The 21268-nt window shown below is 38.5% G+C and overlaps 1 protein-coding gene across 5 annotated transcripts; it reads left to right on the forward strand.

The window, feature by feature from the left end:
* The first annotated feature begins 336 nt into the window (after window positions 1-336).
* Window positions 337-20575, forward strand: LOC113058425 (uncharacterized). Of its 5 annotated transcripts, none has more exons than XM_026226319.1 (32): window positions 338-1048; window positions 1820-2043; window positions 2274-2429; window positions 2748-2936; window positions 4679-4796; window positions 4885-4995; window positions 5074-5245; window positions 5337-5499; window positions 6515-6703; window positions 6784-6958; window positions 8455-8594; window positions 8884-9185; window positions 10230-10387; window positions 10658-10897; window positions 12048-12383; window positions 12456-12830; window positions 14217-14387; window positions 14468-14625; window positions 14718-14855; window positions 15000-15147; window positions 15723-15856; window positions 16110-16235; window positions 16374-16563; window positions 16643-16708; window positions 16801-16944; window positions 17025-17084; window positions 17942-18058; window positions 18355-18506; window positions 19072-19158; window positions 19410-19556; window positions 19661-19819; window positions 19983-20575. In XM_026226319.1, exons 1-32 carry the CDS (start codon window positions 841-843, stop codon window positions 20136-20138), a joined length of 5409 nt encoding a protein of 1802 aa, XP_026082104.1. In that variant the 5' UTR covers window positions 338-840; the 3' UTR covers window positions 20139-20575. The 5 variants fall into 5 exon arrangements, with proteins under 5 accessions (XP_026082107.1, XP_026082104.1, XP_026082106.1 ...); XM_026226318.1 differs by having other exon boundaries at window positions 339-1048; window positions 19980-20575; XM_026226320.1 differs by having other exon boundaries at window positions 339-1048; window positions 10658-10885; window positions 19980-20575.
* The last annotated feature ends 693 nt before the right edge of the window (window positions 20576-21268 follow it).

The following is a 21268-nucleotide window of genomic DNA, read 5'->3' on the forward strand; positions in this document are numbered from 1 at the left end:
TAACATATATTATCAGTTTTATCAGATAAGTTATAACTTCAGCAGTAAAGCTACCTTGTCAGATGAGTTCATTCTTATGTAGGGCTAAAAGTGTGTGAAATGTGAAAATGTATTGCGTAATTGAAGTCCCCATTAGGTCATAGTCCACACAAACTCAGCTAAATTAATTCAGGGTCCAAGTACAATGATTTTAATCACATTACATCAAAAATGATATAGTCATAATAAGCAGTAAGCAGCATAGTGTTTAACTGGCATACAGATACATACAATTTTTAAACAATGTTTTTAACTCTACGTATTACATGTCTGATTTGCATTGTCAATACTAGAGTCCCTTGCTAAGTTTAAAGAGTGTAACGATTTTTGCTTATGTAAGTGTTTGATGATAATTCGAACTTGTTTATACTGCTATAGCTCTGGATCCAGATTCAACTTTAACCCAGATATTGCAATCAGTTTACTAGGCTGACCATGACCTTGTCGCTTACTGGGTGCATCAAAACGAATGAAGCCAAGGGATGTGAAAAACAGGGTTTGTTGTTTCAGCATCCCATTGCTTGTTTGAATAGAGAGTGCCTGGAATGTTCTCTTCTCCTGCCAAAGTGTTTGAGAAAGCGTACACAAGTGTGACATTTCTGATCTGTCTGGACTTTTTCTCATAAAATGGCAACTTGTGACTGATTTGAAGTTTTTCAGATGTGCTGAAAGACATTTAAAGCACGGCTAAAATTATTAATCAGTTTCATGGTTTGACTGTGGCCTGTAATCTAAACTGAGAGCATCGGGTTGCAACTTTCTACCTATTGGCATGTGTGATACTTTATCTCTAGACTGTTCATGAATCATTCAGTATGGCAGGGAAAGCACTTCTTGTATGCCTTTGAGCTTCCTCTGAGCCCTGGGCTGCAAACTGACATGATGTGCTCGTTCTGGCGTTGCCTCTGCTGGCTTACCCTACTTTGCTGGTTCTTTGCCCCAAGACTGAGCACTGCTGTTGGATCAAACATAACACTAAGACTTCCTGAGAGATCTTCCTGCAAACAAGGTAACTGGTGGGTGTTTATTAGTCTCAGGGGTTAATTTTTATTACAATGTGAACAAGACAACTGTCTTAAACTCTTTACCATGCATTGATCATATTTTTATGTCTACTTTTATGTGTGTTTTTATATGTATAATAAAAATAATTTTATTTTACACCTGTTCTATAAAACTCTGAAAATGCATTATACTCATTATTTTAGATTGCAATGATCTAAAAAGCGCATTAATCGTTTTTGATATTGTTAAAAGTATTGTCAATTGTGATAACTAAATTGCAAGCAGTGAATGGGTGCCATCAAAATGAGAGTCCAAATAGCTCCATCAGTTAAAGTCTTGCAAAGTGTAAGGTTGCGTGTTTGTATATTCATCAAGATTTTTCATCATTAAAGTCATATTTAAGACCAATATTTCTGGTAATTTATAGTTAAATTGCTTTATTAAAAGTTTTGATTTGTTTTATAGATTTGATGACAGACAAACATGCAGCTTTTTAACTCAAGAGACATTAATTTATGAACTGGAGTTGTGTGGATAATTGTGATGTTTTCATCAGCTGTTTGGTTTCTCTTCTCATTCCCATTCACTGCAGAGAATCCATTGGTGAACAAGTGATGTAATGCAAAATTTCTCAAAAAGTGTTCTGATAAAGAAACTAACTTATCTGCATCTTGTATGTAAATTTTCTGCACATTTTTGGGTGAACTGTTCCTAGAATAAAATTGAGTTTGATTATTGGAGCAAGATTAACCTTCTAATTTTGTGCACTCTGAAGGTTTTTACTGCCCAGAGGGAGGTGAGGGTCCAGTTCCGTGTCCAAGAGGAACATATGGACCAAGTTTTTGGGCCCAGTCTGTAAATGACTGCATCAGCTGCCCGCCACATCACTATGGACCTAGAGAAGGCATGAGCAATTGCCTGCCCTGTGGGCCTTGGTCACAGCAGCCTCTGCTTGGACAGGACAGCTGTACATGTCTGCGAGAGGGTCAAGTCTTCCAGGTTACAACTTATTGCATTGTTTACATCATTTCTTGTGTATTTGTAGTTTATTGTAGAGAAGCAATCTGCAGACCTCTGCTCAGACAGATGCTCATGTTTCAGCCCAGTGGGAGTCTGGTTACCACTCTCACTGACTGCTGAATGCTCTTTTCATCAGTTACTAGTCACTAGGGAAAACAGTCTGGATTTATTGTCTCTAATGGCTACTGTCTTCCCAATCCTGAATGTAGGCCAGTGACGGACAGTGTCCATGTACATTGGGATACACACAGAAAGGAGAAGCCTGTGTGTTGAAGGTCTATGAGATCTGCAAGGATGGAAGAGCACGAAACCAGCATGGAGAATGTCTGGACCACAAGCAATGGAAGCAGCATTGCTCCCAGCAGGTGAGCACCCAAAGGGAAGAGGAAACCGGGGTAATAGGAACCTGCATTACAGTTGTGCTGTTTGTACAGTGATGATGACATACTCACCATTCAAACTTTTATGAATGGTGCGTCATAACTTGCTTGTTTTGCTCATGAAAGACATCCAATCTTCAAAGTTTTTTTGTGAATGGTTGACCTGCAAGTCAGTGACCTGTAAAGTAAAATACATTTCTCCATGAACTTTTAGTGCACACATAAAGGGGCCACATGCTGAACCCTATGACCCAGTGACGCAGTTTTCTCATTGAGCAATATGTCAAATGTTTTACCAACCAGGTGTGTCCATCTCCTGAGCTGTATGAGGGCTATGATGGTTCCCTGGGCCTGTGTGCTTGCAGAGGGCTGTCCAGGCCTGAGCCAGACAGGGCTGAGTGTGTGGGCTGGTGCCGGAATATCCTGAGTCCAATTCTGCAGCTGGTTTGCACTGGAAGCATTTACCTGCTCTACACTGAGTCTAATCAACAGGTCAGGCCTAGTGCATTCACATCATAATATGGTGTTAGGAAGGAGACACAAAACATAATGACTATGATACCTCATATAGTAGTCTAGTTTTGGGGTAACACATTACAAGCAATGTGCCAAATGAATGTTTCCCCCAGAAAGTAAAAATGCATGTAATTGATTTCATAACATCCTCATAAAACTACATGCCTAACTTTTCAATTTATTACCTCTCGCTTTGATAGGAGTAACAGGGGTATATTTAAATGCATGCATTTAAACATTGTAGCCTTTCAAAGTCTTGATAAAAAAAAAAATACACCACTACACATACCCTTCTTTTCACACTGAGGACAATTGAGGGACTCAAAAACAACTATTCAGAAAGCTTCAAACATTCACTGATGCTCCAGAAGAAAACACGATGCATTAAGAGCCAGGGGTTGAAACAGGACATTTTTAGCATTCAATAATGATGAACCTTAATAATGCCTTAGATTTTGTGACGAGTGGGGCAGAGCTGAGAGCAACAGGAAGAAGGAGATGGGAACCGGCGAACATTTGAGAAGAATTAGAATCAGAAAGAGCTTTATTGCTAAATATGCTTGCGCATACAAGGAATTTGTTTTAGTGACATAAGCTTCCAGTACACAGATACAACAACAACACACAGGTGATAAATAAAATGTAAATATAAGACAAATATTGCAAAATAAATCTAAAAATAAATGTAAAAATAAAATAAAAATAAAAATTGTAATAGGATGGAGGTTTTAACAAATAAATATAAGGATATTGCACATTTTTGTTGTAATATTTTGCAATAATAAGTGGGGAACATTTAACTGTTCATGAGGTACAGTAGATTGCCTGGGGAAAGAAACTGTTATTTAAAAGTAATTTAAACATAATTTTAATAACAAAATAAACACAAAACTGAAAATAGTGTGACAGCCCCTCACGGACGACTGGCGTGCACAAACAGAAACAAAACGATATAAATAGTCCAGGCCTGTCCTCTCTTGTCCTTCACTGTCATTACTCCTCCTTTTATCCTTCTGGAGCTCCTCCGTGGGACTCGAGACCGGTGAGTGGGCAAGGGTCTCTCATTATCTTTCACTCCACCGGCCTTGCTGTGTTCCCATGGTGGTTAGGCTGTGGTACAACAATTTTTTTTTTTTTTTACCTGCTGATTCTTTGCAACCTCATCTTTGTGATGTGAAAATAAAACAAATTTACTTTTCCTCTCCACATGAATAAGATAAAGTGCTTGAGTGTGGATCAAGTTACTGATGATTCATTTGGCTGTTCAGAGTCTATTCTTCAATCATTTTATTTATCGTGCACTTTCAGCTTTTTAGTATTACACACTGCATGAAAGGCAATATTCGAAATGGCATAATGGGGTACTTTAAATAACAAAAATTAATTAAAGTGTAGAATGATTTGTTTTTCTTTGGTAATGAGTAACTCAATGGAAATGTAAGTAGTGTCATAGTTTTGATATGCTTGTTTAAAGATACTCTAACAACAAGCAAAAACTTTCAGTTTTTTATTCCTGCATTTATTAACTGCAAAAAATAAAGGAAACACAGTATGACTGGATAGCATTACAACAAAGTACACAATGTGAGGGACTTGCACAAGACATTGAGAGTGTAATACAGCCCTGTTTACACACAAGTGAGAGCTTAGCACAAACAGCAATAGGATTACACTCTGCCCTATGTGTTATTAAACTACCCTTGTGTTTTTCTTAAAAGGTGAGCATGTCTGGAAGCATGCTGGAGAGCGTCCTCAAACACTGGGACTCCCGTGGGAGCTTAGAATGCAATGTGCAGCTCAACTTCTCCAGGCCTGTGTACACAGTTGAAACAGGGGGTGAGTTGACAGAGACAAGGGCAGGAAGAACAGAGGGTTTCATGTCCACGGTTTATCAGCAGCCTGCTCTCTGTTTGCCATTGTGCAGAAACGGGCTTCTTTGGTCTGCTTAATGCCGTCTCTGTGGAGGTCAGGAGGTTGATTCTGGCCCACAGCCAGCAAACCAACAGCCACTTTGACCCCCTAGATAAAGACAGAGGTATCTTATACACCAACATGTCTTATATATACACACAACCAGTGTATTAGACATGTTTAATGAGATATGTTTTGTTAGGAAACATCAAAGACAAAGAGGAATATTGGAACTCTCACTGGTCCAGTAAATCATCAGCGTTCGGTACGTCTGACATGAGGCCTAGAGGAGTCTTGAACCCAACAGCATGCTTACATCCGGGAGACATTCTTCTCTTTACTGTGACCCAACAGCACTATCCTCAGTATGATGTGTAAGTACATGCTGATATGTGATTCATCTGCAGCCCATTCACTTTTTTACTGTCCCAGAGTGTCACAGAGGGAATCCTGCTTTTTTCACAGAGACAGCTTGTACAACACTAATAATGGGTTTGACTGGGGACCCTTCAGATTACTGGCAAAGGACCAAGAGCTGGCACGAACTACCCACTCCCTTTTTTCCATAAGTCTCCATGAGCCTGGGGTGTACGCCTTCAAACTCAGCAGCCACCAGCATAGGCACATGGTATTATGATCCATTTTCACGTTATGGCGTATAACTGTTAAAAGTTATTACAATTCTGTATTACTAAATACTAAATAAATTAAAAACTAAAATACTAAAAATGTTAATAAATTGTGCTTTACATATATTAATACATTAAAAACAGTAATATTATATATATATATATATATATATATATATATATATATATATATATATATATATATATATATATATATATATATATATATATATATATATATATATATATATATATATATACCCCTTGCAGAATCTGTGAAAATATGAGTAGTTTTCAAAAAATAAGAGAGATCATACTAAATGCATGTTATTTTTTATTTAGTACTGTCCTGAGTAAGATATTGTACATAATATTAACATTTAGTCCACAAGACAAAAGAATTGCTGAAATTATTAAAATAACCCCCTCAAAAGTTTGTGAACCCTTGGTTCTTAATACTGTGTTCTGTTACCTGATGATCCTCGACTGTCTTTCTGTTTTGTGATGGTTGTGCATGAGCACCTTTTTTGTTCTGAACAGTTAAACTGAGCAGCGTTCTTCAGAAAAATCTTTAAGGTCCTGCAGATTCTTCAGTTTTCCAGCATTTTTGCATATTTGAACCCTTTCCAGCAGTGACTGCATGATTTTGAGATACATCTTTTCAGACTGAGGACATTTGAGGGACTCAAACACAACTATTTAAAAAGATTCAAACATTCACTGATGCTCCAGAAGGAAACGAGATGCATTCATTTTAATTTTAAATAGTTAAGAATTATTCATATTTGAAGATTGAAATGAATGGTCTGAGACAAGGAAAAAACTAAACCAAAAAACATTAAACATAATTAAACATAAAAATAAAAAATAAAAATAAAAAATCAAGATATGATAAACAGTTTTCAAGGCTTTCACATATAAAAAATGAAAAAAATGTAAAACTGTTAGTTGTAGTAAAAAAATCAAGCACTATGTCCATTGTTATTCTTTGATGTAATTGTTTGGTCCCTTCAGTATGTGAGGGTAGTGCCTGCAGGTGGAGAGTGCTATGACTCTGGACCCTTCTTCCCTTCTGACCCACATCATTTGACTCGCATGGGCATCGCACAGAGACGCCAACTGCTGCTCCGCCCTGACTGGCTGATGATCGGTGGGCTTTTAGTAGGAGCTGTGGTAATCCTGTGCTTGTGTGTCATTATATTGGTAAGTGATAAGGAAGGCTTTAACAAAAACCTTGGGGTTAACTTGGCTTATTGAAGTGAGTGAACACTGTGTCCTCACAGATCTTGTTCAGGGAGTACGGCTGGCCTGAGAAACTGGCAGCTCAGGTCAGGTACCGTGATCTGCAGCTAAGGTACAACATGGACGACTATTCATCGAAGGGCTCCAGGGTGGTGGCTGTGAAAAAAACACATAGAAACCTGCAGGTGGGGTTGACTGAGGATTCAACGCAGAGAGGTAACTACTAACGTCAAAAACCACAGACACAACCTTTTTTGTACTAACAGGGGCTACATATGCTACCTTCTTACACAGTTAGCCCTACCTTACACAAGATCCCTGCGTGTCCCTGGTTCATCCCCTTGACCATAATGCTTATGTACAGCCAAATTCAACATGAGTTTGTATGTATGTATTCAGTATGAGATTACATATTTAAAATTACAGTAAAATTACACATTTTAATAAAACTGTAATATTTATTTTATTAAATTACTGTATTTTCCAGACTATAAGTCGCACCTGAGTATAAGTCGCATCAGTCAAAAAATACGTCATGATGAGGAAAAAAACATATATAAGGTGCACTGGACTATAAGGCGCATTTATTTAGACCCAAGATCCAAGAGAAAACATTACCGTCTACAGCCACGAGAGGGCGCTCAATGCTGCTCAGTGGTAGACAGGAGCACTGAGCAGCATAGAGCGCCCTCTCGTGGCTGTAGATGGTAATGTTTTCTCTTGGTTAATTTGTCTTAGTTCATTTCTCTTGGTTCATGTAAAATTAATTTTGAGGAATAAGTCGCACCTGACTATAAGTCGCAGGACCAGCCAAAATATGAAAAAAAGTGTGACTTATAGTCCGGAAAATACGGTAATTAAAAACAACTATTTTAATATATTCTTAAATATAACTTTCTTCTGTGATGGAAAAGCTGAATTTTCAGCAGCATTACTTCAGTCTTCAGTATCGCATGATCCTTCAGAAATCTGCTGACAATATGCTGATTGGCTGCTGAGTAAATATTCCTTATTATTATCAGTACTGATAACAGTTGTGCTGCTTAATATTTTGTGGAAACGGTGATAGTTCAAACTTAGACCAAAAAATTGTTAAACATTAATGTACTGTAACCATACTGTAAAACGTTATCCAAATATGATTATATTTAGTATATACATTATGTATACATTTATAAAATATCTAATGGCTGAAAAAAAGGAAAACATTGATCAATTAAAGCTACTTTTTTCCTAAAGATAGAAAAATATCTATAGATGCTTTGAAATGAGCAAACATGATTTTAGACATTATCAAATTACAAGGAATCCCTCTGAACTTCACAATGAAAGAGAGAACAGTTTCCCCAAGATCTCGAAAGCTTGTTTTTATTATTTTCTCCAATAGCATTTGAACATCCATTGCCAAGATTCCTTGTCTGCTTAAGATAACCGTGATATCAGGCCTCATTCATCATGGCTGTAGAAAACGGATTTATTTTAAGTACAAGTTTTTAGGATAGCCCTGACGTTTTGGCAGAACCATATCTCTGTTTGACAAACACATAGAGTCCTAGACAGTATCATACACAGTTACCAAAGATTACTCTTCGCTTTCAATGCAACAATTGTCAGGAGGTGTATTGTGTGTTACACTTTTGGCAGTTCTATGTTATTGCATTGCCTCTATCCAGAACTAGTATTCCCACAGACTGTTCTCACATTGTCTGCAGCGGTGGCTCTGGTGTCAAGTGAATTCTGGGACTATGAAGAGCAAGTGGATCTCGAAGCATTCAGCTCCAGCACCTTCTACGACATCCTACTCAAGCACAGCGTGTCTGTCACAATACGTCTCGGGCAGCTCAGAGGAGAGGTGAGACTCTTTATGAAGAACAACATAGGCATTTCCTGCCCCTATGAGCTTCAAATATCACCGTCGTAAAGTTCATATATATTTACCCTTATTAAATAACATCACTGAGATGCTCAGTTGTAATTAACAGTCTCTCCTTTGTCACGGTTTACTATGAGACCATGTGGGATACAGCAGTGAATTCTTACTTCACTGGGGCGAAGTGTGTGGATCAACTTGTAAAATGAGTTGTAAGCATAGCATTCTTTTGTCGGCTTGTTTCATTGATGGAAACATGTGCCCTGTCTAGGTGAAGCAGCTTTATCAGGGGGTGCTGGGGAAGTTGAGAGAGCTTCACCCTGGCTGGAGGATGTTTGGAGGGAAAACCGAAGGTCTGGAGAGGCAGGTGGAGCAGGAGATGGTGAGACGAAGAGCACTGGGCAATCAGCTGACACAGCTACTGGACAGCCAGCTCCAGATCCTGCGGGTGGAGATGAGAGCACAGCAGGCCATGCAGAAGACCTTCAGAGCGCGACTGAGAGAGAGCACGAGGCTTCTGAGACTGCTGGCTGAGGGTCAGACCTCGCTCTGGGATACACACATCAAGCACCAGTATGTCATGGAGTCTGTTTTATCTCTGCTTGTTTATTCATGTTTAGATGTGTGTTCGAAACTTCAAATCCTCAACTACAAAAAGCTGATTAAACATATATTATCAAATTAATACTATTAAAATAATCGAATTAATCAGAATGGCTTCTGAAGGATCATGTGACAATGTGCTGAAAATTCACCATCACAGAATTAAATTACATTTTTAATTATATATTCAAATAGAAAACAGGTCATTTACATTATAATAACTTTTCACAGCATTACAATTTTTACTGTATTCTTAAATACAGTATTCACCTAAATTTGTAATAACATTGGTGAGAGATTTCTAGGAGACCACATTCAAAAAGTTTTAAAGGCTGGTTTAACAGTGTTTTTAACGTTGTTTTTCATGTTCGCGGGTTGAAGTAACCCCAATAACATGATATTTGGAACCTGGAATGTGAATTTTACCAGAGGATTTTTTTTTTTTTTTTTTACCGGGGAACCCACAAATTATTCATATTTGTTTAGAAAGTGCTGTTTTTATCCGATGTGTCTGCCCGGATGCAGTATAATTTAAGCCTTAGCATAATATGATGAAAGTAGGTTTCATTGTGAAAAACTAGACATTTTGCTTCTCCTCATATCTATGATGTCATTGCTCAACGCACACCACATCTGATAAAATAAGCATCAGAGGCATCAGCAAGGTGCCCTTGGCGCCCAGGAAGGGCACGACACAGACAGTCCACTGTAAAACCAATGTCTGCCTGACTTCATGCCTCTGGATCTACCCAGCCTCTGCACAGCCTGCCCTTCACCTCCCTCAGAACCTCTTTCTGATTTGACACTTCAAAGCCCAAATCATCCACTCATCCCAATGTGTTGGCATTCCTTAACCTTAGTTTTTTGTCAATACCATAGTAAACTCATAATAAATAACTATTTCATTAAAAAAACTCAAAACTTTAATTTATATAAATAGTTTTGTTGGCACTGTTATTTAAATGTTCTGTTAATCCATGAGTCATAACTTACTGTATATGTTGTGCATTGCAGTGTTCTGGAGCTGTTGGCTGTGCTGGCTGATGAGATGACTGAGAAGATATCAGTGGAGAGCCAGAGGCTGGGGGCCTGGGTTGTGCTTAAAGAGGGCACTGGAGCACAGCTATTATGCCCTGCTACTGGATCAGTCCTCAGTAGGGAAGACATCATCTGTGAGACCTTTTCAGATATTAACCATGTAATTCAGACCTAATGTTGTCATTGTTTTCAGTCAGTGGCTTTGCGAACAGTTATAGAAAATAGCCATACTCGAAAAGCCTGGCTACACCACTAGGTGGAGGTATTTTACAACATTGCCCACGTATTGCTGGTCAAATCCTGACAAATAGTTTCTGAGGCTCAACTTGGCATGTCTGTTGCATGACTGATTGATTAAAGTGTGTAGGAACACAGAAAGATTTCACTCTTTTTTCCCTCCTCAGCTCCTGATGGATCTCTTAGAGCTTGTGATGCTGTTCATGTAAACCCCCTCACAGGCCTCATTCAGCCCAACTCTAACGCCCATATGTTACTGGCCAGTGGACACAGCATGCCAGTTCCCCCGGACTTCTTCCTGCACTCCCAGACTGGCAAACTACTGCCTGTGGCTGGAAACGTGGGCTTTGATCCTGCTTCCTCCAGCCTTGTCTGTACAGCTGATGCTTGTGTGGGTGAGTCATTAGGTATGCTCGTTTGTACATTTAAAAGAATATTCTGAGTTCAGTTTAAATTAAGATCAGTCAGCAGCGCTTAATGTTGATTACAGCAAAAATAATTCAGACTCGATCATTAAAAATAAGTAAATAAATAAATAAAAATCTGAAGTTACAGTGAGGTGCTTAGGAAGTAAGTCTAAGGGGCCAATTTTTGAAGGATGTGCAGCTTTTTATTAAAAAAAAAAGTACTTTTTTTTAAAGTCTGAACTGTAGAGTTATTTCTGTCATTTTTATTGGCGTTTTAGATTTTAAATTGTCATTGCAGTGAAGCTGTAACCCAGATTTTTGCTTTTTAAAAGTAGAAGAGGTAAAGGAGGGATAAGTGGTAATCAACATTGTGCCACAAATGTCTTTTAATGAAATTCCCAGTCTCCAGTTTTTCCCTATTTGATGGTCTGTAAAACTTACCTGAATCAGTTAGCATCAGCAACCAAGGGTCATTTAATATGGGATCTCACTGCAACAGTGTAAGAGCTTTCAGAACATTCATCATTTAGATACATTTTTCTTATACAATCACAATGGTGATTAATACCAATTATCAGATTTATTGTATTATTAATAAAAGGTAAGTAAAAGGTTATTGTTCTCGGCCCTGCCCCACTCGTCACAAGTGTTATAAATATTATAATGATATATGTTTAAAATATTTTGTTTATTTTTATTTTTTTATTTTCATTTATGAAATATTTGTTTGTATAATTTAAAAACGTAAAACTTTTTGTATAGATTTTTGCCAATTCATCAAGTGTACAGTACTTTCAATAGAAGTCATTTTTGGAGTGCTTAAAAGTGAAAATGTGAAACTTTAAAATTTTCTTAAGTACATTATTATTATTATTATGATTATTATATGTGTATTATATAAGCTGAAAAGTACTAGCCATTTTAATGGTCACACTGATGCTAAAAATGCTAATTATTTTTTTATATTCAAATCATGTTAACACACACACACTGTTCACATCTTGTGCCTATACTGTAAAAAAGCAAACAAACAAAAAACATTCATTATCATTTTTAACATATATGTTAACATTATTGGCCCCATCCATGTTTATTTTAAATGTATTAATGCTGATTGAAATGTTATTGAACCCAGCATTTTCTTTCTTAGGTGAGGTGGGAAAATGGGAATCACCCCTGCTTCCTTTCATTCCGTACCCTCCATCCCGCCACGCTGAAATCCATGCTACTTCCAAACTCCGGGGGCTTCGTTCAGGCCAAAGGCTGGTGCTCGGAGGACCCATGTGTGACTGTGACACTGGTGTTTTGGTGCCTATTCTGGCAGTCACCATCCATCCACACACTGGTTTGGTTTATCCTTTGGGAGGAGTGTACACATGTCCCATCTTGCGCCTGAAGCAGCCTATTCAAATAGGCTGTCCCATGCTGGACCCACGTACAGGTGACCTAGTGCTCATCACAGGCATCAGTCTTGATCCCCATACAGGTCCGTTTTTTGATTGTTGAAAAAATGTCTCCGCATGTTCAAACAGCCCGATTGATGAGTGTCTCTGTTCAGGGGCTGTACTTCCAGTTGGGGGGCTTCACCTAGGCGAGTCCTTCATCGAGCCCTTGAGCGGACGGATGGTGCGGGTTGGTGGAGGCAGCGTGCGAGGAGGAAAGGTGGTGCCTCATGCTGGGGGTTTCCAGGCTCTGCTGGACAGCCAGGCTCTGGGTGCTTGCTTGCGAGTGGCAGAGCTCCTGCAAGGATTCAGTGAGGAGTGGAGCTCAGCAGCTGCAGATCCACAAGGTGACCTGGACAGACTCTCGGCAGCAACATCTGAGCTGGGGAAGGCCTGGAAAAGCAGCCAACACTGCATGTTACAGCTGCTGATTCGCCTGGAAGCTGTGCAGGAACAGGCCAGGGGTGTGGCGGAGAATGGCGGTAGTGTGGGTGGGTAGGAGCTCCTTGGTACAAAACATCTATACATCGCATGAGCTGCACATTAATATAAGTTAGGTTATTGCAAAAATATACCATTCTAACAAAATTGCTATCACAGTTATTGATACTTTGGTACAATTCTGCCTTAATAGCTATAAAAGTTGCCAGATGTAGATTGCCAACTGTTGTCTACCATTTTCTTTTCTAAAGTTTATGGAGAATTTGTGTGCTTGGATAGTTTTTTGGAAATTATAAAAAAATTCATGTGGATAGTAACTAAAAAGTTCACTTATTAATCCCATTCAAATGAGGCTTTTTCATTTTCTGTTGGCTGTGAATGTGTTGAAATATTTCCCTCCTTTCTGATTGACTGTCTCTGCAGGTTTTGATCAACCCACTGCATAATTTAACAATTTCTTTTAAGAAAAATACTTTGCAGTGTCACAATTCATTCCAGTCCATGTAATATTAATATCAAATCACTTTTTTACCATTTTATGAGCAGATTTTTCTAAAAACCATACTGTTCATAGACATTTCCAGTTCATTCTTATGTGATGTTCTATAAGGCTTGTCTGAGTGAGTTGGCAACAGTAGCCAATGGTGAGTGGAGCGTAGTGAAGGGTCATTTAATACGGGATTCAGACAGTGTTTATCAGTTTGATTATTTTTCCTTTATGATAACAGTGGTGTTTAATACCAAATAAAAGCTTTGTAGTGATATCACTAACAGTAGGTTATGTAGGTAAGTGAGATTAATGTAAGTATATGCTATTTGGTACAATTCAAAAGTCTCAGATTCTCACTAAGGCTGCATTTATTTGATCAAAAATGCAGTGATAACAGCACTATTGTGAAAAGCTATTAAAATGTTAAATATCATTTATCATTTTAATATATTTTTCAATATAATTTATTCCGATGACGGTAAGCTAAATTTTCAGCAGGCTATTACTGCAGAACTTAGTGTCAACATGATCCTTTAAAATCATGATCCTTTAAAAATGGTGCTTAATATTTTTATGCAAACCATGATACTATTTTTTTTTCTTTGATGAAAAATGGTTCAAAAGAACAGGATTTATTTGAAATAGTATTGAAATAGTCACTTTTGATCTATTAAATGCATCCTTGCTGGAAAAAAACAGCAACATACTGATCCCAAACATTTGATAGGCAGTGCACATTTTTTAATATTTATTTTTATTTTAATTATACATTTGTTAAATATTTATTTTAACTTTTTCTTTTTTGCATTTTGCATATTTATAAAATGTTTTTATTTGTATCAAATGTAGGTTTTATTTTTTAAGTTTAACATTTACCGTCATTTTATTAAAGTTGAATTTTTTGCTAAAGCTCATTTTGCCTCCTTGCTTTCTTCCCTTCCTTTAGGGGAAATCAAGCTTCCTGGGATTGAGCTCTCCTTGCCAGCTCTCCCCGGGTTGGAGTATCCTGACCCTGGAGGCTCGGGTTTGCATGTCCCAGTTCTGGGAGCTCAGTTGGACTGGGTGTCAGGATCTATTGTGCCCCTGGCAGGAACCATGGAGGATGCAGATGGTAAAGGTAATGGAAGTTACAAGTAATGTTCAAATCCAGTTACATTAATCTCTAAATGTTAACCTAGAGTATATTTTGACTCTCAGGGCTAGTTCCCATGCATTTTGGAGCGCAGACGGTGGACCCAGTGACAGGGGTGTTGGCTCCAGTTGTGGGAGCCAGTCTGGATGTTTGGAAACGGACTGTGGTTCCTGTAACTGTGTCCCAGATTCTCCTGTTAGGAGATAACCCAGACAGTCTCACGGTGAGCGAAGTTGAACGAAATCACAGCAGCATAAAAGCTCATTTGGCTTGAGGGTGTTTATATATGTGCAAATGTGTGTTTGTTCGCCTCAGGTGGAAGCCCTCCAGAAGGAGAGCAGTGTACAGGGCACTTACTGGCGTGAGCAGACACTGAAGGAAGAGGAGATGGTGGGAGACTTTGACAGAGCCATTAAACACTATCTGTCCACATCCATACAGGAGTCTGACTGTGTGAGTTGTGGCCTATTTAAAATGCAAGTCTTTGGACCAAGTGTCTGTTTTTATTTTTGTGAGTGTCAGTGTGATGGGAGGCGTTTCTACCATACCTGCATCCTGAATGTGATTTCTGCATGTTCATGTGTGTGCGTGAAACAGATAGACTGGATGGACACAGACAGGCAGCTCAGGGAGACCGCCGCTGAGATTCAGGAAAGCGCTCAGTGTGAGGCCCAGAGAAAAGCTCTCCAGAACTCAGAGTTATCGCTGCTCCTACAAGCCCATGTGTTACACGCTCTCACAGGAGGTCAGTCCTCACATTCATACTCCCACTGAGAGCACAAACCACTATGCTTTAAAGATTCAATACATAAAACTCATGATTTGAGGTTGGTATGATTTTTTTGTTAAGTTTTAGAAAGAATGAAGTCTCTGATGCTCACAAAGACTTGATAATATTGCATGTGAGTCACATGGGCCAATTTCATTTGGAGCAAATGTTTGGAGCTTAACCAGCCCAATCTCATTGGAAAACGTAACTATGTTAGGATGCAATTCGTATGTACAATTGTTACAAAAAAAAAAAAAAAAACATGAACCTCTAAACCTATCTATCACTAGTTCCTAATTAGAACTTAAGAAAACGTACTAATGAGATCGTACACATTCATATGAATTAGCCATCAGATTTCCAAAATATAACATAGTTACATATTGCATTGCAAGTTTGTTGGCTTAACAAAGGTGACTATTAACTATCATTGTTTGGAAAAATGTTTTGTCCTCAATTTTGTTTCAGATAACAGGTTTAGGGTTTGGAATTACAAGATTATGAATAAGTAATGGCAAAGTTTTGATCTATGTGTGAATTCTTCCTTTAAGGAGACGAGGAGGAGTGGGAGCAGCAGTGTCACTGGCACACTGAGCTCAAGGCCGTGCTGAACCGAGTGAGTGTGTCCATGGAGAGACTGCAGAAGGACCGGGATCAGCTGTCGGCACAGGAAACACAGCATCTGGTCAGCTTGTTTTTTACATTAAAACATAAAAACACACTCTCACCCTCAGAGAGAAAGATACAATGCTGACAACGGTCTGTTGAGCTCATTACTACTTCGTTGAAAAGATGAATGAGCAGATCAATACACTGGAAGCTTGATATCCTTCACATGACTATTGGTGCGATCGACAATATTCTGGCTTTGTACTGTCCATTTGTTTGATGGAGTGTGGTCTGGGATGAATAACACAGTGTCTTTTTGATTATGACAGAATGGAAAACTGAGGGAGCAGGATCTGTGGGAGCAATTAATGCAGAGACAAGCAGAGCTGGATGCTGCGCTTTCCTCTCTCCACTGTGCTCGGCAGGTCTGCCAGCTGCGTGCTGACATTGCGCAGGTAACACGTGCCGGAGGCCAATTGTGCAGGTTTATCTTAGAGCTGTTTGGTATCTGTTTGGGACAATTAGGAACGCTTTAGCAGACTTTATTCCACCTTTACCTCTGACAGTCTACTGAATTGATTCTTTTCCTCTAGTCATTGGTTTCTGGCACATTCTGGTATAAGGATTTTGGCATGCTGCAGCCCAAGGGTGTGAGGAACCCTTTGAAAGTAATAGCTATGACTCAGCAGAAAATCCTCCCTCGGCTTGAACGACTTATTCAGCTGCTGGAGGAAACCAAAGCACTTGGCCAGTCGACCAGAGCACAGCGGCGGCAAAGCTCTGGTACAATAACCTAATTTATGCCTTATTACTTGAAAGTTAATCATGCTTTTTGTTTCAGTTGCAAAATGTTTCTCAAAAGGGAAGCAGGCGTTCGGCCGAGACAGCGCTTCTAGAGCGTGGACCGAATCTGTGCCGGTTGTGAAAGGTATTTTTCAATGCACAAAACAATAAATAGTGAGATTCTGGTTGTCAGCCTGTAGAATTTCACAGCTGTGTTTGTGTCTCCTGCTGCTCCAGGTGTCTCAACTCAGTCCTTTAAAGATCAAATGAAGGCTCAACCTGCAGGTGAACAGAATGCCCTCTTGGTGCCCTCTCTTCCTCTGTCAAACCCATCTTACACTCAGAAAAGCCAGGAAAAAACACAGCTGAACCACAGCCAGGGTGAGGGTGTCTTAAGTCAGAGATCTTACCAGCATCCTCATTTCAGATCACAACATGATGTTCTCTCTTGTTCCATTCAGATGTCCAATCTCTCCAGGAGCCTGGTCTGTCTGCACACATCAGTATCCCACAGCTAGCAGGTCAGAGCGTTTTACTTGAGAGCTTTGAGCTGAACCAGTATATCTTAAAGACTCATAGGTTATTTTAACTTTGAAGGTCACATTTGAACCACAAGAGAACACTGATGCAAAAACATTGTTACATTGCACATGACTATTACTACTATGACTATTATGGCTATTATTGGGGTGTTGTTTCCTATACTTGCTTACACTTAGAGTATGTTCACATCCCTAATACTAGGTATTAAACTTCAGTTATTGCAACATTTGTCAGTGTTGTAATACTGCAATGCTTCCATTTCTTTTAACAGTCATGAATTATACCTTAAACCATGCTGTTCATTGGGGAGCAGTGCGTTCTTACTTTTTCAAAGCATTCAGACCTAAGGTGTGGTCATATGTTCTGTTCTTCGGCCAGTATTAAGATGTAAAATCCAATAATTTCAGTAGTAATCCAGGGTGAAAGTTTTCCCCATGCAGATTTCGTGTGTTCAGGTTATTCACACTGATTCACCATGTTGACCAAAAGAAAGCTGGTTTCTGGTTAAACTCTGTTTGTATATAAACTGCACTATTGACAATAGACAATTTACCTTTTGCTGTGAATTCCAATTTTTGAGTGCAGAAAAATGACCTCCAAAACAAACATTGAAAAAATGAGTAATTTTAGGACCAGAGTATTAGTATTAGAGTATGGGCAACATACTAAAAACCACTCCGAACGTTTTAGGAACCACATTTTAGTAATTTAGCATTGTGATGACATATTTTGAGCTGGAAAGAACCTAAAATCTAAGTACAAGTAAATGCTAAGAAACATGCATTTATGTTATTTTCCTGTACTGGTGTTCTGTATTTGTTTTATGGTGTTGCAGAGGAAGACTGGTCCAGACTAGTAGCACTATCTCCTCTATTCCAGCTGATGAAGGAAGTGGAGCAACAGCTCCGGGATAGTGCCAGAGATAGAGGCCTTCTCAAGATCCAGCCTCCGGGTAAGGCTCTAATTATCACCACTGAAACGTGCAATCTGAACTCATCAGAGCTGCAAAGTCATTAGTATAGCAAAAGATGACTTAAAGCCATGAAAAACATCATGTACATGTCACTGTGTGAATATAACTTGAGCTTTATATTTAGCAGCTTCATAAGGTTAAGGGGCTGTGTTATAACTTATTACTCATGTGATGATGTAATTAATTAACAGCTTTATTTTTTGTTAAAGTTCGCAAAGATGCTGAGTGATCAAAGTCTGACTCATTAAATGGTGTGAGTTTGTACATGCATTCAGGTGCAGGCCAGTCATTCATGGATTTCATGGATGCCCAGTGGGAGTGTGAGGGAGAGCTGATTCAAGTGAGCTCTGAAACCCTCAACCCACGACAGCTTCTGCTCTACCAGCATGGACAGTTTCTGCTCCAGCACCTTCACTTACATAAAATGGTCCGGATCCGTCTGTCATTTTCTCCCTTGTTATTATGTTCTCATAGACAGTGTTGGGAGTAACTAATGAAATGTAACTACAACTACAAAGTAGCATGATAAAAAAAAGATATTTTAACAAGGTGATGGGTTGCATATGCAGCTTAGTTTTAATTGGTTAGATAATTTAAATGTACCAGTTGAAAAAAAAAATCTTATGAGTACCCGCATTTATAGTTCTGACATTTTACAATTTATTTTTCTAAAGGGATATACAAAATAATATTATCTAAAGCATTTTTTTTACAACTGTTATACAAAACAATCTAATATTTAGTTAATTAATGTTGATCAAATTATTTATTTATATAATTTATATAAATTAGGGTGTGTTTTTTTTTTTGTATTTAATAAATAATAAATGTCAGTGTCAATATAAATATGTCACTTGTCTTTATTGTTATTTTTGATCAGTGTAATGTGTGCTTGCTGAACAAAAGTATGAATTTCTTAACAATCTTACATACTCCAAACTTACATGCAAACAGCCTTAAGTTTATTGACAGCTTTGATTTCTTCATTCTAGATACCAGCAATAACCCTTCGACTGGCTTCTACTCTTCCTTTCAACGACTACCATAACAATGCTTTCCGCAACTCTTTCTATTATCAGGTATCTAGGCGCTTAGGCATGTATGTACTGAACCAGCTATAAAAAGAAAGAAAAGTTATTAATAATTTACCAGACTTTGAGAAGTGATAATTAGCACCACTTTCTCTGTGATAAAATCGGTCTCATGGCTATTTCGGTTGCACTAAGGTTAAATGCCCTTGATTGTCAGTCACTGGATAAGTGATAATTAATTCCTACTTAGTGCTCTGTCATACAAACCCATGTGCACTTAGCAGTTCTTATGTTTTCAGGAGGAACAGAAGACTCTGTTTGTTCGCAGTCAGAGATTGCATTCGGTGGGTGGTCTCTCTCTGCTGCTAATGCACTGTGCTGCACACATTTCCACCGGCCAGATGAGGACCGACACCATTCCTGCCTTTCAAAGAGCCTTCTTCAAGGTGCTATAAGTAACCACTCCACTCCAGCACAGCTTGAACAAACCAAGAATGGAATGTGCTATAGAGTCTTTCTTATTGACATAATGTCCTGTCCCCATTTCCAGGTTTTACAGGTGGGCCTAAGCGAGCTGTTCCATGCCAGACTGGGACAAACTGATAGTCCAGACGACGAGAGGACGAAAGATTTGGCATCTGATGCAGCTCTCGATGGTCTTCTGCTGGAAAGAGTCCAGAAGCCAAGTCCTGGAGTTTTTTCAGAGCATGTAAGTTTGATTTATTTAGACATATTCGCCCCTCGTGTTTTCAGTAGCTGTTGCCAAGTAATTCACAGGGATGTAGCAGATGCCGTAGGATCAGACAGATGTGGCAGAAGCAATACTCGTCGTAGTGTGAGATTTCGGATGTGTGCTGTTTTCTGGGCAGGAGGTTTTGGAACGTCTGCGCAAATACAGAGAGGCTTCAGTGTTACGCCAGGTCGAGAGTCTTCTAAAAGAGTCTCCTAAGAGCCTGGAGATCAACCGCCTCAACACTGACCCATCACTCAATGACGACCCAGAAAACCAAGATGCTGCTCCTGCATGAACTGATATTTTAACTTTGAACAGCGCTGCCTTCCCGACAGTGATGAATCCAGCTTTCAAAGGCATGTTATGTGCTGTGAGGCAGCTGATGGCCTTATCGTCTTGGGTGGTAAAGGCCCCTGGACCAGGTTAGATCATCTAGTTTTGCTTCTAGTGGTGACCTAGCACAGCTACTTTCTTGTACAGAAGTTGAAAAAATGGCCCTAAGAAAAAAAACCTGAAAATGAGCAATATTTTCATCTGCATAGACCCAACAAGCGAAACTTTATTGAATCCATTTTTTATGTCGATTTCGAGAATAAAGCCATGTTACAGAATTTGATCATGTTGGTTTCTACCTATTCTGACTAGCTTCTACCAAATGACACAAATTTGTACCAAAATATCATACAGTTTGTTTGGACTTAAACAAAATTTAACATGCACACACATATATTACATTTTATATATATATATATATATATATATATATATATATATATATATATATATATATATATATATATATACACACACACACACACACATATAAAGCCTTGCTATATTTCTGTGTAATGGGGCAATATGATTATATGACTCATTTAATTTATTTGTTTAGAACCATCATTTTCTGTTGTCAACGTTTGTATCAAAACCATTAAAACAGACCAACAACCAATTGTATGTTCATGACACAGTAGTTAAGACTCATTGTATTAGATTATGACTAAAAGAAAAAGAAAAAGACAAGCATTTGCAGAAAAAATATAGCAAAATAATGGTCTGAGCGTTGAGTTTAAAATAGATTTAACAAAGCAGAATGCTCAGGGCAAAATTATAAAGATTACATTTTAAAGTAGCAATGTATAAACTATCTCTGTCTTCTTGATCTGTTTACTATGATAGTCCATTTACACTTCTCGTGTCTCAGAATGGAACTTTAACAGTCTTGTTTACCAAATACTTATAGGCATAACTCATTGTTTTGTCTTGCACTGTCTTGTTTGATTGCATTTTATTTATGTATAGTGGTGTTTTTCTGCTATTCACATTTGATACAGCTGCTAGTTTGTGCCTGAATGTCCCTCTAGGGATCAATAGTTTGTTTATCTAAAACAATAAAACACTTTTATCTGTTTAAGTGTATCTGCT

The sequence above is a fragment of the Carassius auratus genome, chromosome 40 (assembly GCF_003368295.1).
Source record: "Carassius auratus strain Wakin chromosome 40, ASM336829v1, whole genome shotgun sequence".
In the NCBI taxonomy this organism is placed as follows: Eukaryota; Metazoa; Chordata; class Actinopteri; order Cypriniformes; family Cyprinidae; genus Carassius; species Carassius auratus.